Consider the following 14544-nt stretch of genomic DNA (forward strand, 5'->3'; position numbering starts at 1 on the left):
ATAATATAATACATTATAAAGCTGTATCTAAAATATAACAAGATTTTCTTAATTGTTAAAAACTAAACCTTTAAAAAAAAAAAAAATTCTCACCATCGCTGTATGTGCAGTGACTTCAACATTCATTTTGGGTTCACTTTATTTATACATTTCTGTGGACTCATGTTTTTGAAGTTTCCACAGAGATGATAACGGTGTTGCTTTCAAAACTTCAAAGTTTTCTGTTTTCAGTTGAAAATGGTGTTGTGTAAGCGGTCCCTAAGTTAATAACTAATGATTTTCACAATGGAAATTAATTAATCAATTAAAAACTTAAGCTATAGACAATGAGTTTCTTCTCAATCTTTGTTGCATTCATTTCCTATTATCACTGTAAAGCTGCTTTGAAACAATCTGTATTGTAAAAAGCACTATATAAATGAAGGTGACTTTAGTTGACTAGAAGTTTATAGCATTTCACCAGGATTCCCCCAAAATAAAAGTTGTAACGTGACGAATTTAAGGGTGTATTCACACCAGGAAAGTCCACTAGTTCACTGCTTTGGTCTGGACCAAATACAATGTTGATTTATTTATTTTTTTTGGTGTGGTTCGCTGAAGTGAACCAAAATTTGTACAAAACCACATGTGTGCTAAAGTCATCCATTCGCAATATGAATAAACTTATGAGCATCATATGATACAATGTCATCTATATGATGTTGTAATTAGGATTTTGCGAAGACGAAGATGTGCTGCAAGACGGTTCTGGCGGAGAAAGCATGCTCTTCACTGATACAGTTCTAACATTAAAAACAAGTGAACAGTCAGTAGTATATATAAATGAAATATATAGTTTAATCTTTGTTAAAGCTGTATTTTGTTGTTTTATTAACATTAATGACACAGACAACAGTAGGAATTGGGCCCATATATACATAATTTTATATATATAATAATAAAAGCAATCAAAATAAAAAGCTTACTAAAAACAGATTGAATGTTTTGTCATGTGACCATTAACCAACATTAGAGAGAACCTTTAACATACGAATGTGACCTTAAATATTCAATATATATAGTAAATATTTTACGTCTAAAGGGTTTGACTGAAATAAAAGTTTGGGAACCCCTGCCCTTGGGGAATGTCTGTAAACCATTCGTTCTCTAGAAGCCATCCAGCATGGCGAGGGACTTGGCAGAGAGTTGGCATATTCGTCAGCCTGTTAATCAGAGTCGTGGATGAATCACAGCAAGAGTGTGTTGTATTTTAAGTCTGTGCGGGGCTTCCGAGTTTCCTCGCTGTTGAATTAAATGCTGTTGTATTGAGTCACGTTGCCTCCCTCTACCGCCTTCCAAAACGCATACTCACTCATCATGTTACACGGGTGCCCCCGAGAGGGTGGTGTCCTGTCAAAAAAACACCCGTGCTCGCCAGAAGGAACGAAAACAAGAAGAGGTAGAAGCAAAACGGAAATCCAGTTGGGAGGGGTTCAGGCCGGAAGATGGATGGGGAGGCATGTTGCTGCTAGTAACGGCTGAGAGCGGGGATGGCGCTAATGTGAGAGGAGGCGTGCGATTAGCCTTGTGCCGCGGCTAAGAAAAGACAAGCAGATCTGGACTTGCATTATCTATTTAACACAAGTACGCTTATTTGCACTCATCTGATTCAGTCGCTCTATTCACCAGCTCTCTGTTTGAGTCTTTTTTTTGTCTCACTGATGTTACTCATTCACCCATCCATCTTTATGATTTCTATCCGTTTATCCTCTTGTCGTCTTTGATTGATCCTTCTTAATCTATTTCCTATAATGTGTTTACGGTATTCTAGGGTTTGGATTATGTTTCCTATTGATTACAGAATGTATTTGTGTAGATAATTGGTTTCCTAACAAGAATTTAAGATGGTAAGTAATCGTAGTTCCCTCCAGAATACCAGAGTTGCAAGTTATTAACATTGTGAAACTAAAAAAAATATATAAAAAAAAATGGATTTTTAGGTTTTCCAAGACTGCAAAATCTGGAAATATCAGGGAATTTCAAAAGTGTGGTTTACAGCTCTTGAAAAGTAACAAAAAAATTATAAAATCTATGATTAATATCATTGAAACTTTAAAACTTTTCTGTCATTCAGATAATTTTATATGCAGTTATCCAAAGCAAAACTTTAATTCATTTTTTATTAAATTAATAGAATCTTAAAAGGTCACAGAAAAGTCATGTAAATTACCATATTGTTTCTCCTAATTCAGTCTGTTTTAAAAAGAAAAAATATTTAAACTTAATGGAAAATTCAGATTGATTTTAAATAATGCTCGACTCTGAAGTGATTGCAATCTCTAAAACATATATATTTTTAAAAATCCTTATCCCATACTATAGAAATGGGAAAAGTTTTGGAAACTCATAGCTCAAAATGATTGAGATTACTGACTTTGTTTTACTAGTTTCCCTGATTGCAGTTCTATCTTATACCAAATGTACCGATACCAAGTATTGGACAGAAACTATGGTTACCACCATAAAGTTTTGTAAGTTTGTTTGTGATGTGTTTGTGTGCTCTGCAGCTTCATGTGTGTTGTTGGTGTAGTGTTTTACAGGTAGGCCGACTCTGACCGTTTGTGGATGGTGTGTATTAGTGTTCCAGTGTATCTAATTGAAGAATCACGCGTCTCAGCATTTTTCTTGCATGTGTGTGTTGCGGGTACTGTAACATAAGAGTGAGACAGCGTGTGTATCTCGCGCTTTGAGTGGGGTGGTGTGTGTAACTGAATAAACGGGTAAGAGTCGGTGAGTGTATGTGTTTCATATGCTGTAACACAGGAGTGAGACTCTGTGTGTTTATTTTTGGCTCAGTGCGAGCGTGTCGATGGCTGCCGATGCGTCGCAAAGGAAAGCTCTGAGATACCAGCAAACCCTGGTCAGTCACTGTCTTTCTGTGCCTCTTTCTCTCTCCCGTTGTTTTGTTGTCTTACGCCGAGGCGTTTCGCTGTCTTGCTGTTGGTGGGTGGCTTGCTGAGGTTTGTCGTGGTCAGTCGGGGTCTGTTCTAACCTAGAAACGCTTGTCTGCCCAATATACGACTCTTTAAATAATGGGTCTCAAAGTCTTTCACTTCACAAGCCTCGGCTTTAATTGATTTTCCATTCTATTCTTAGTGGCGACACACATGGAGCTCACTGGGCTGTTCTAGCACAACTCATGAATAGGTATGGGAATTGTCGTAACGTGTCAACACCCTGCTGATTAAAGGCAATATGTCTCGTAAATTTCCATTAGTGTCAATACTGTGGATTTGTGCTTCCTTGACGGATGTTTATTGGCAGAGAACCATGCTTGTGTGTTCTACTTTCCACCTTTTTGCTTTTTTTAATGCTTCTCTGTCATATTATGATTGCTTTAGGCAGCTTCCAGTTGGAACATTTTCTGTCCAAAATCTGTTTACAGGATATCTGCAGGTCATTCGGGGTGGAAAAGGTCTCAGGTTTCTGAAGATTCTGTAAAATATCTCGAATGCCCTTGAGGATTATTCGTAGAAGTGCTTAACTAAGCAGATGTGTGGACCAAACCTCGTGATTTGTGCATATTCGTGCTAACCTACGCAGTACATCTCTGCTGCTATATGCTAGCAGAAACCTGAGCATGCAGGTTAAATATACGCCTAGCCCTCTCTGTTGGGCTGCTCTCGGTGGCTGCTATACGGCCAAGAGGAACGTATGGTCAGCTGGTCAGGTGCATTAAGCTATTTGTTAGAGTTTGGATCCATTGGACAGCTTATTAGGAAGGCCTAAAGATTGTATTAAAGTCAAAGGAAATCGATTGAACTCGAAAGGTCAAGCGTCAAAAGCAAGCGCGAGAGAATAGTCGTAAATGGTGTGTGAGAAAGTGAGACGAGGGAGGCGAAAGAGCGTCAGTTCTTTAGCTGTCAGTTTTGCACTGTCACAAGTCATTAAGTTCCCACACACACAACCTCTCCCCTCAACCTTCCTTTTCTCCACCTGTCTTCCTCTCTTCTCTCACTCACGAGTTCCCACATCGATTTTCCTCTTCTGCTGCACAATATGGGAAGACCGCCAGAGCCGAGAGCTTTTTTTAACCTCTGTAAATTTTACGCATAAACGCATTACTGCCCCTGCCGTCCCATTTCTGTCTGTCTCGCGCACGCAGGAGATTCCTGTAGGGAAAATGATCCAGTCAGAGAAAAACTCGATCAGTGGTCCTATTCATAGGCTTTATGTGAATGTTTACCTCTGTATAATCAGATTTAATATGCTGTTACCATGTTGCTGCTGAGAGTATTTTTTCACACAAGACATTACAAGTGTGTGTGCTGTCAGATTTTGCCAACTTGAAGGGATAATTCATGTATACAAGAACATTCTGTTATCACTTACTCACCCTCATGCCATCCTCAGAACTGTATGACTTTGTCTCATGCAGATATTTTATAGAATGTTGGTAACCAAACATTGTATAGACATAAAAAGAAATGCATGATTTGCTTTATATGATGAACCGATTGAATTTAGGCTTTTATTCACATATAAACATTCGACGCACACATAAGTTGTGGAAAACGGAAGCTCAACCAATGAGGTTCATTCTCATGTTACGCAGCACGTTCGAGCTTTGAACCAATGAGCTTCTGTTTATATTCGCTGATCAATGTTTATATGTAAATAAAAACTTAAATTCAATCTGTTCATCATATAAAGTGATTGCTTCTCTTGCGAAAATTCGGCCTAACCCCTCAATTCATATGGATTAGTTTTACGATCTCTTTCTGAACGTTTTGAAGCGTCGAAGTGGTAGTTGCGTAACTGTCAATGGAGGGACAGAAACTTCAGATTCCTCAGAAAGAAAGTACCGGTAAGTCACACAGTTTTGAAACGTGAATAAATGGTGACATAATTGTATTTTTGAGGGGTTTACTATCCCTTTAGTCAGGGAATGAAGGGATAGTTCACCCAAAATTTAAATTCTATCATTCTTTACTTCCAAACCTTTTGTGGCTTTCTTCTGTGGAACAGAAAAGACATTGGAATCCCACTGACTTTCATTATATGGACACAAACGCTTTTTAAATGATCTTTTTATGTGTTACACAGAAGAACGTAACTCATACAGGGTTGGAACAAAATGAGGGGGTGTAAAGGACAGATATTTCATTTGAGCAAACAATCCTTTTCATGTAATTTAATTCAGAACTACGCAGCCACTAAGGGAAACATTGGGAAAAAAATTAGATGGAAGGAAAAATGATTTGCTTTTGCGTAGTTGCTAAGCTTTTGCATTTACCTTTTGTGATGAAAAAGTGGGAGGAGCTATATTTCAAAACCATTGCTTTTCCCTGAGAAACTGCGTTCGCTCGCAACACAGTCACATTCTCTCGCAAAACATTTGTGTTCTCTCGCAAAACTATTGCGTTTCCCTGAGAAACTTTGCATTTGCTCGCGAAAGCACTGAAATATAGCTTTTCCTCCCACCGCATTTCCATCACAAAAGTAAACGCGAAAGTTTAGCAAGAAAATGCAAACGCATTGAAACATAATTTCCCACCCATCTAATTTTTTTTTTTCACCATGCCCCTTTAGGGGGATCCGTACCGAACAGTCAGGTTTAGAGTTGGAAAATATAATTTGCTAATTTGCTTGGTGTAAAAGAAAAGAAGTCAATGGAAAGTTTCCACTATGATGGGAAAACCAATGCGTGTGAATGCTCTTAGATGATCGGTGTATTCGTTTACAGCAGCGTTTGCTTACACTAATGTTAACAGCACTACGTGTTGTTTTTACTGGTCACAGTTAAGTGATTTCACTTCCAGGTCATACAGCTGCTGATGACCTCTTCTTTAGCACAGAGGCCTCTGGGAGTCTGACTGCTGAATGACAGAAATGAACAGACTGAGAGTGAAATGGTGAGAGTGGAGGAAGTGTGCAGGAGATAAAAGGGTTGTTGCGTTTGAACTTTTACTTCATTATTTGGGCAGAAATGCAAATAGTAATAATGTTTTGATGACGAATTAGCATATTCCTGAGGTTCTGAGAATTGAAAACTACAGAATTCGGCAATATCTCAATCCAAATAAGTTTGTAAACTAACTTCTTTTGCTTAAGGTTTTGTGGAACTTTTTAATAGCTTCATGTAATTATTGATAATTGATAAATGCTTTACTGATCAGTAGTTCATATAGTTTCAAAAATAGATATGCTGTGTAAAAATAAACATGTATAAAAGCTTCTCATTTAAATGTCTATCATCTAATGAATCTGTTCAGCATTATATAGTCTTGCGTAGCCTGGTTTTTGACCATCGAGTCTGGTCCACTTTTTTTGTCCGCTGTTTTAAGGATGGGTAAATTGTTGATAAGCCGGCCTTTAAAAAAAACTTGCACGGCACTGTCTGCTTTACAGAAAACATAGAATAAATGTGCCTGAATACGTTACTTCATAATTTCTATTAGTCCAAGGTAATAAAACGGATTACTGAAAGCTGATTATTTTAAGGACAAATACTAATATGCAATTCTGTGCAGAGTTTTCTTCTAATATCTTTCTGATTCAATACCAGTAACCTTGGCTGATAACCTGGCAAGTTTAGAAAATTCAGTCATTATCTCTTAATCAAAAGCACTTACAATCTGAATCCAGTTTCTGAATTTGTTTCCAGGTGGACTCCTGGAAGTTGCTTACATCTAAAATCGTCCAGTTAGATTAAAATATCCATGTTAATAAAAGGACAGTGTAGAGGTGAAAGGGAACGTTAGAGATGTCACTTTACGTCACAAAGCTGATGAGCAGCATAAAACCGCACGCATCAATCAACACCATTAATGCAGGTTTAACTGAATTCAACTTAAGCGCAGACGACAATGAATGAAATGATGCAGAAAACGCTTACACGTCCAGATACCTGCAGTGGACTTCATCTGACCGCCAGACAGGATTAGGAAATTACAGCCCTGTGAATTAACAGCTGCTGACAGCCCACTGTCAACCACAAGTGCTCTGCATTATGGGTAATGTGGTTTACTTGTGTGTTAACCTACAGGACGCCTCCTATAAGGCAGATACAGTTACTAATATTTGAATATTTCGTGAAGGTGAAAAGGAGAAGGAAAAGTGGAACCGAGGTACATTGCAGGCGAAAGAAAATGAAGATAGGAACAGACTGAGGGAGAGTAAAAGAGCAAGATGATAAGGGAGCCCATCAACACTTTTGAGACTGTTCTGAATTATGATCAGATTCTGGTGAGGTTAAACATTATTATATTTCTTCTTTTTTCCCAGCTTAAACATCTTGGTTACTACTTACCAAATACTGTACAATGTTCTGTTTCATAACGCTTAAATGGAAACTTGGGATGAAGGTTAATCTATATTCTAATAGTCTCACAGAATGTAATTCCTTTTTTTCTTTTTTTTTCTTGGCGCTTTCAGTTAAAATTACTGCTTAAAAAAAATAACAAAAATGTAAAATATAATTATGTTTAACTTAACTTGCTCATTTTGTCAACTACTAATACCAAGTTTAAATATATCAACATAAATAAATAAATAATAATTAACATTATCACATTAATATGAATGTAATTATATTAATATACCAATAATATGAGATATTAAGTTGAAATGTTTGTGCATAGGCGCCGATCCCGTGTGTGGCTGGAATGGCTGAGCACCCACGGAAAGACACGAGATATTAACCAATAAAAAAAAAAAGATTGCTAATCACCCTCAAAGGAAAGCAAGAGCTCCCTCATTTGATACTGTAATAATATCATATTGGCAAAAATTATTTGGCAAACGCTCCAAGAGATTGCAAATGTTTCTATTTGCAACGTGTTTTTGCAGTGCAGCCAATCACAGACAGGGTGCTTAGGGTGCGTTTACACTAGCGCTTTTGTTGCGGACCCACTAACCGTGCTCGAATCTACCTAAAAAGGGTGGTATGGGGTAGCCTGTCCTACCAGACTCTCGTACAATTTGTTTATCTCTTGAATGCAATGGCCAATCAGAGGTGTTTAATTTAGTCCGAATCCATTTTTTTCCAGTGGCGATTTCTGCAACCTCGCAAATTCTCTCAGTAACAAACGAAGTGTGTAGATACGATGTTAGTAAGAGATTTATTGTTCAGTCTAGACAACTTTATTGATCCTAACGGAACTTTGTGAGATCGCTCTTTGCGTGCTTTCGAGTATTTGGTTGGTAATGCATTTCCCCTCGAAAGTGTCCAAGTTTTCTGTTTTTTTATATGATTGTAAAGGTCTTGTCTATGTGGAATGATTTTTGTAACAGTGAATATGAAAGACAAATTGTGGGATGAAGTGTGGGCTCCCTCCGGCAGAAACATAAATCTGTGACTCTGTTAATTATTATTTAGATACTGTATGACCAGTGTGTGTCTCGATCCCCTGATCAGTCTGTCAGTGAAGGGGTCAGATTATATTATTATACTTACACACACGCTTACACACGCACTGACCAGCATATCTGTGTTTTAATTAACTCTCAAAGTCACTATGTCCTTCAATGCTTGCGTCTGTTAGCAGCTTTCACTCTCTCTGCTCAGCCTTTCTTTCTTACTCTCTCTTGATTTAGTTTTTTTGTTTGTCTTAAATCCTCCTATATATTATATGGTCAAATTCAAATCGTTTTAAAGAATCATTTGATTAATTTCAGTTGTTTGGCGAAGACATCGTCTGATCTGTGCGTTTTGTCAGGCCCAATGAGTTTTAGGCCACGGTTGTAAAGTGAAGCCTTCACTGTGAAAATCGGTTAGAGGAATGAGGAAAACAGGTGTTTGAGAGAGAAAGAGAGCGAGAGAGAATATGTTGTCCTAAAGTAAATGTTTTTCTGTTCCGCAACAGTCTCTCTCACGCTGTCATCCTGTATCAGTGTAGTGACTTTTTGGAAAATTGAAGAGTCAATGATAGAGTCAGCCTTGGGTCTTCTCTACATCTGACGCAAACTCTATGTATCTTATCACAGTAATGTAATAGATGAGAAAGGAATTAAGACTAAGTCTGTCAAATATTTTATTCAGTATACTTCTTATTCTGTCAGGTTTTTTCATTCCGGGTTTTAGTTAAATCATTGGTTGCTCGAGGGTGTGTGTGTTGTGTATAAATGCTGCTGGATAGTGTGAGATGCTCTGTGGAAGAATGTCAAATCTCTATACAGTATGTTCAAGACTGCAGCTACACAAGAGGTGGGTTTGCATTAGTCTCTATTAAAGATGTATTTTATAAAATTCTGTATTCTTGTTCACTTTCATTCGTTTCATAACCCTTATTAATTAGGGTTACACTTTATTTAAGGGGACATAGTTACATTGTACTTAAATAAGTACTGAGTAATATTAATTAAATACATGTACTTACTATAGAGTTGTGGTTAGGGTTTGTTTCTGTTTTTACTAAAGTACATGTAGGAACGTGTAACTACGTCACCTTAAAATAAAGTGTTACCCTAATTAGTATTACTTTCAGTAATTACCATACTTATTCATTATTAAGATGACATTAACTTTAATGAACATATTGATAATCATAATATTTAAGATTATATATATGCTTACATATATTTGCTATGTATATACATATATATATATATATATATATATATATATATATATATATATATATACACACACACCCACACACACTTAACAGATCATTATTTAATGTACTTTCCTCAGTATTTAATAATATCTTCATACCTTAGTTATTACTTAATATCCCTGTTTTACACTGCCATCAGTCTGACTACTGGTTTACTATATAATAATTGTTAATTAATAGATTATTTAGTTTAAATCACTGTCAATTGTTAGTGAAAGAGAATTACTTAAATTTGTGTGTTGAAATTAATAAACATTCTGGCCCACATTTTTCCGTGTTATTACAACTTCCAGAAAAGTTCAAAATTTGTTCTGGGATTCTACATTTGGATAACATTTTAAGTAATAAAGAACACTGTATTTTACATTTAACTTATTTGTATAATTTAGCTATCATGTCTTAATGATCAAATAATTGTAATAAAGCTAATGAGTTTTTTTAAATAAGTTAAATCCCCCAAATGTTTGTTGGCCATTCATGATGTCATTAATTTAATTCTAACATTTCTTATATTAATTTATTTATCACATTTTACAACTAAATATATCAAATAGAAATACACTTGAGTATTTTGAGTCGTACGTTTATATTGAGCATTTCTTGTTTTTGAGTGTGCATGAGGGGGCTGAATCTGATCCCTTCAGTCTCGCACCATGTGGGGTCTGTGCTGCTCCAGAATGTGTGTGTGTAGGCGTGTGTATTGGGTGTAATGGAAGGAAGGAGAAGAATGTCTTCGTGGATCACTTCCTCCTTTACTGGCCGATAGCCAGAGTGTGGTCTATCCTGATCGACAGCTCAATATTTGTGCATTTGGATACTTGTGTAGTCGCAATGAAATCAGAATTGATAATTATTATATTTATATGGCCTTCATTTAGTTTGCAACGCCTACTTTCAATGTTCCAGTCAATTTCTGATGGACAAAATCAAGTCTCGCACTACTTTTTTTCACGTTCAATAAGCCACTCGGATATATACATCACAACAGGGAAGAAAAATTGGAAGCAATTTCTGGTCCATTCCGACTTAAATCTGTTTGAGTTAAAATTTTGGGGATGAATCTTGTGTGTGTCGGTGCACTGTATGGTTGAGAGTATCTCGGGGGAGCGCTTTTTCCATTCTGCCCTGTTCGACAGCCTGACTATTTCTGTCTGACACATACAAATGACTGTAACTCACCACCACACACACTTACATTGATTCACTTCACATTCCTACTAAGTATTCACACACACACAATCACACTGAACTAATGAGCACGCTGAAAGTTATGTGAAATCAGGACTTCTGTGTAACATCATAGGATTTTTCACTACTGAATTGCAATATCTATATCATCAAGACTATTTACACATATTCTCAGTTTTGCATTTTCACTGCAGTAACAGCAGATTTGACCTCCATTGATTTTCTTCACTTTGCGGATCAATGTAAGTGTCGTGTTGTCATTTCTGTTCTTGGTAGAAAACCGCGTTCTGTCTTTTTCAGCTGTACGGGGAATACCGGGAGCAGCTGGGTAATGTTGCCAGACGGGAGGCCACGCGTCTGTTGACCGAAAGGCAACGGAAGAGGCATGCCGGCAATGCCAATGCAACCAGGAGAGGCCATGGCCGAGCACATCATGCCAGCCTGGATGTGGGGCCCATGACAACAGGTTTAAGCCCCTCCTCCTCTATAAAGAAGCCACGCCCCTATTCCAAATGCCAGGGTGAGTGACAAAAAAATAAAACTCATTCTGGTTACCTAAAAATGACGTGCACTGTGCAGGTAAAATCTCCAGTGTGAATAGCCATTAGAATGTGTTTGCTTTGCAGACTGTCTGGGCCGTGTCCAGAGGTATATGGTGACAAAGCTGGGGGAGGACTGGATCTTCTTGGTTCTTTTGGGTCTCACTATGGCTCTGGTTAGCTGGAGCATGGACTATGCCAGTGCCAAGAGCTTACAAGGTATATCACTGTATATGCCTTTTTGGTGACACTTAGGGTGCGTTTACACTAGCGCTTTTGTTGCGGACCCACCAACCGTGCTCGAATCTACCTAAAAAGGGTGGTCTGGGGTAGCCTGTCCTACCAGACTCTCGTACAATTCATTTGTACAGAGAGTCTGGCCTCTCTCCATTGACGAGCGTTAACTTCCTTGTAGGCGGGTTTTCTGTTGAAGTTTAAAACTATTGGATCTGCCCAGAACCACTCTGGATCATAACCAATCGCTAACGTTTGGTCGTGACGAAACTTCAACTCAAACTAGCGCACAACCTCAACTTCATCGTTCTCAGCCACTCCCTCTGTTCGCTGATTGGACCGGTAAAAAATTGACCGGAATATACCACAAGAATATTTCCAAAAAAAGTAAAATGATAATTGAGCGGAAGTACGCAGGAGGGCGGAGCCAGGCTAGGTCTGGGGCACAGTTCATGTGAACTCCAATATGGTTCGCTGCTGATTTGACCGCAGTTGTACTAAATCGCGGAAGTGAACCACTATTGATACCATATGATTCAATAGAACTGTGTTTTTCTGTGTTTTTTTCTATTTAAAATGTACAAAATGTATATAATAAGTGAGTACATCATGAATCCATTTACCAAAACGCGTTTTTGTCTTATCCTGAATCACTACAGTATACACCTATAATAAGTGTTTATTTTCTGACTATTTTAGACTGGTTCGGGTCATACCGCTGCGGAGTAGCCCAGTACCTGCGTGACTCGTCATAGATTTAAACAGAGAGAAGTAGCTCCGGCTACAATTGTCTTCTGTAAGGCGCATACAGTCCTGTTTATTAACCACTAGAGCACCAAAAGTTACGGACTGCAGCTTTAAGAACATTTGCAATACATTTGTGTCAGATAGACGCAAGTGCTGTTATGTGCTGATGCTTTGGAAACAAAACCAAAGGTTCAAAACCAATATGTAAAAGCGAGATGAGTAACCTCTATGCATTTTAAAGCCTTCTCCTGCGTAGCTTTTACCTATCAAACGTAAATAGTCCACATTTCCTGAATAGTTGGAATAAGTAACATACTAAGAAATGGAACAGTTTATTGAACCTTTAGACAAAATCTATCTTAATAAAAAAAAAGTAGTAAAAAAAAGTTTGCATATGTTATCATGGTGCATATAGTATGATATAGGAGAATATGGAGGGGAAAAAAACAGCTCAATTTTATTCAGAGGCCCAAACTGACCAAAAATGCTGAATGAAATTGGAGCAGTTGCTGATATTAATATAGCCAAAATGTAAGATGAGTGAGGTCTTTATAACAGTATAGCAGACCGCTTGCATAAAATGCATATAAATATCAGTTGTCACTCTATATCTCCCAATAATATGTCTTAGTTAGATGATATTTAAATGCTTAGGGGATCTACTGACACCAACAAAGAAGAGAGAGAGAGAGAGACTGTGGGGGTCAAAACATAAAATGTAACGCAATGATGATTAAGAGATGAACAAATAAATGTTCCTCAAAATCTTGATGTGTCATATTTGATACTCGTTATCAATAGTTTTCTAAAATTGATGAATGGATGATCAAGTAAACAACCTAAGTGCTTCAGTCCAGTAAGTATTCATCTTAAAATATCGCTAACAATATAAAATATATTCTTATGTTTACTTTATATTTATATTATATTATTATTATATTAATTGTATATTAAATTGCTTTTTTACTTGTTAAAAAAAAAAAAACTCTCATTCAGATGACAGAAGACATGTACAGTAGAAGATTGTTTTTCCCTTGGAAATGTGTGTATTAAATATGATTTACAGGGTTAATAGTTCGTAATGAAAGTCTTTCATAACTTTTAACTGAGATGCTAATTGTATGAAATGACATGTTTCTGTTGTACTTGTAACCCTGTTAATCAGATAACAAATATTGGTCAAAACATTTTTTTTTTTCAATATTAAACTTCTTTCCTTCCCTGCTTATAGTGGGACCTGATCAAATAAAAGGTGTCCTAGAACTTTTCTTCTACCTCTCTCTCTAACAGCATATAAGTGGATGTATGGAGAGCTGAAAGGGAATGTGGCTCTGCAGTATCTGGCCTGGGTCTCATATCCCATCATCCTCATCGTGTTTGCGTCCCTGTTCTGTCATCTGGTCGCTCCACAAGCTATAGGTATGCTTTTATTTCACTATATTCTTTCTTTTTGTCTCTGTCCTTTACCCTTCCACACTTCTATTTGCATCTCTGTTCACAGTGTCACACATTTCTCTGTTCTGTCATCTGTTTTTTGCTATTGTACTTTATATGCAATCTTTGTTTTTGTCCTCAATCCTTCTCAACCACCCACAATACATCAAATCTTCCTACCTGCTAAAAATGTGTTCATCATGGTCTCATTTTCTCTCGCTTTCTCTCGCCTCTCCACACCACAGTTGTTTTGATAGCTTTCTCATGTGGCCCGCATCAGACTCGAGGATATATAGCAATCTTTTTCATCTTTAATAATCGCTGTGACAGGATCTACACTCTGTGTAAAATGATGTTTGTGTTTTTCTAGATGAATTTCACGCTCTCTCTTTTATCTGTCCCTCAGGCTCTGGGATCCCTGAACTCAAGACCATCCTCAGAGGTGTGGTGTTGAAGGAGTATCTGACACTCAGGGCATTTGTGGCTAAAGTCATTGGTCTTACCGCTGGTCTGGGCAGTGGAATGCCCATCGGGAAGGAGGTGGACCTCTTCTACTTATTTTATTATATTTTTATATATAAAAGTATAACATTTAATTGAAATATGTAATATGTAAGTTAATTAAACTTTTTTTTTTTACTGTAACAAAGATTAACTTTATAAAGATTTTGTCTGTCTGTCTGTCTGACTGACTGCTTGTCTGTCTGTCTGTATAATTGTATCTATCTGTCTGTCTGTATAATTGGGTCTGTCTGTCTATATAATTATATCTGTTTGTCTGTCTGTCTGTCTGTCTATATAAT

The 14544-nt window shown here is 37.2% G+C and overlaps 1 protein-coding gene across 4 annotated transcripts in view; it reads left to right on the forward strand.

Moving 5' to 3' along the window:
• clcn1b (chloride channel, voltage-sensitive 1b) overlaps positions 1 to 14544 on the forward strand; it is a 30694-nt gene that overhangs the window by 1144 nt on the left and 15006 nt on the right. Inside the window, exons 1-6 of one of the 4 annotated variants that reach the window (XM_079626416.1) lie at positions 2677 to 2759; positions 2836 to 2899; positions 11088 to 11307; positions 11414 to 11545; positions 13598 to 13726; positions 14148 to 14281. In XM_079626416.1, the coding sequence (XP_079482542.1) occupies positions 2849 to 2899; positions 11088 to 11307; positions 11414 to 11545; positions 13598 to 13726; positions 14148 to 14281 (666 nt within the window). In that variant the 5' untranslated portion in view covers positions 2677 to 2759; positions 2836 to 2848. The other 3 variants (XM_079626415.1, XM_079626417.1, XM_079626418.1) reach the window with 3 other exon arrangements.

The sequence above is a fragment of the Phoxinus phoxinus genome, assembly GCF_949152265.1.
Source record: "Phoxinus phoxinus genome assembly, chromosome: 10".
NCBI lineage: Eukaryota > Metazoa > Chordata > Actinopteri > Cypriniformes > Leuciscidae > Phoxinus > Phoxinus phoxinus.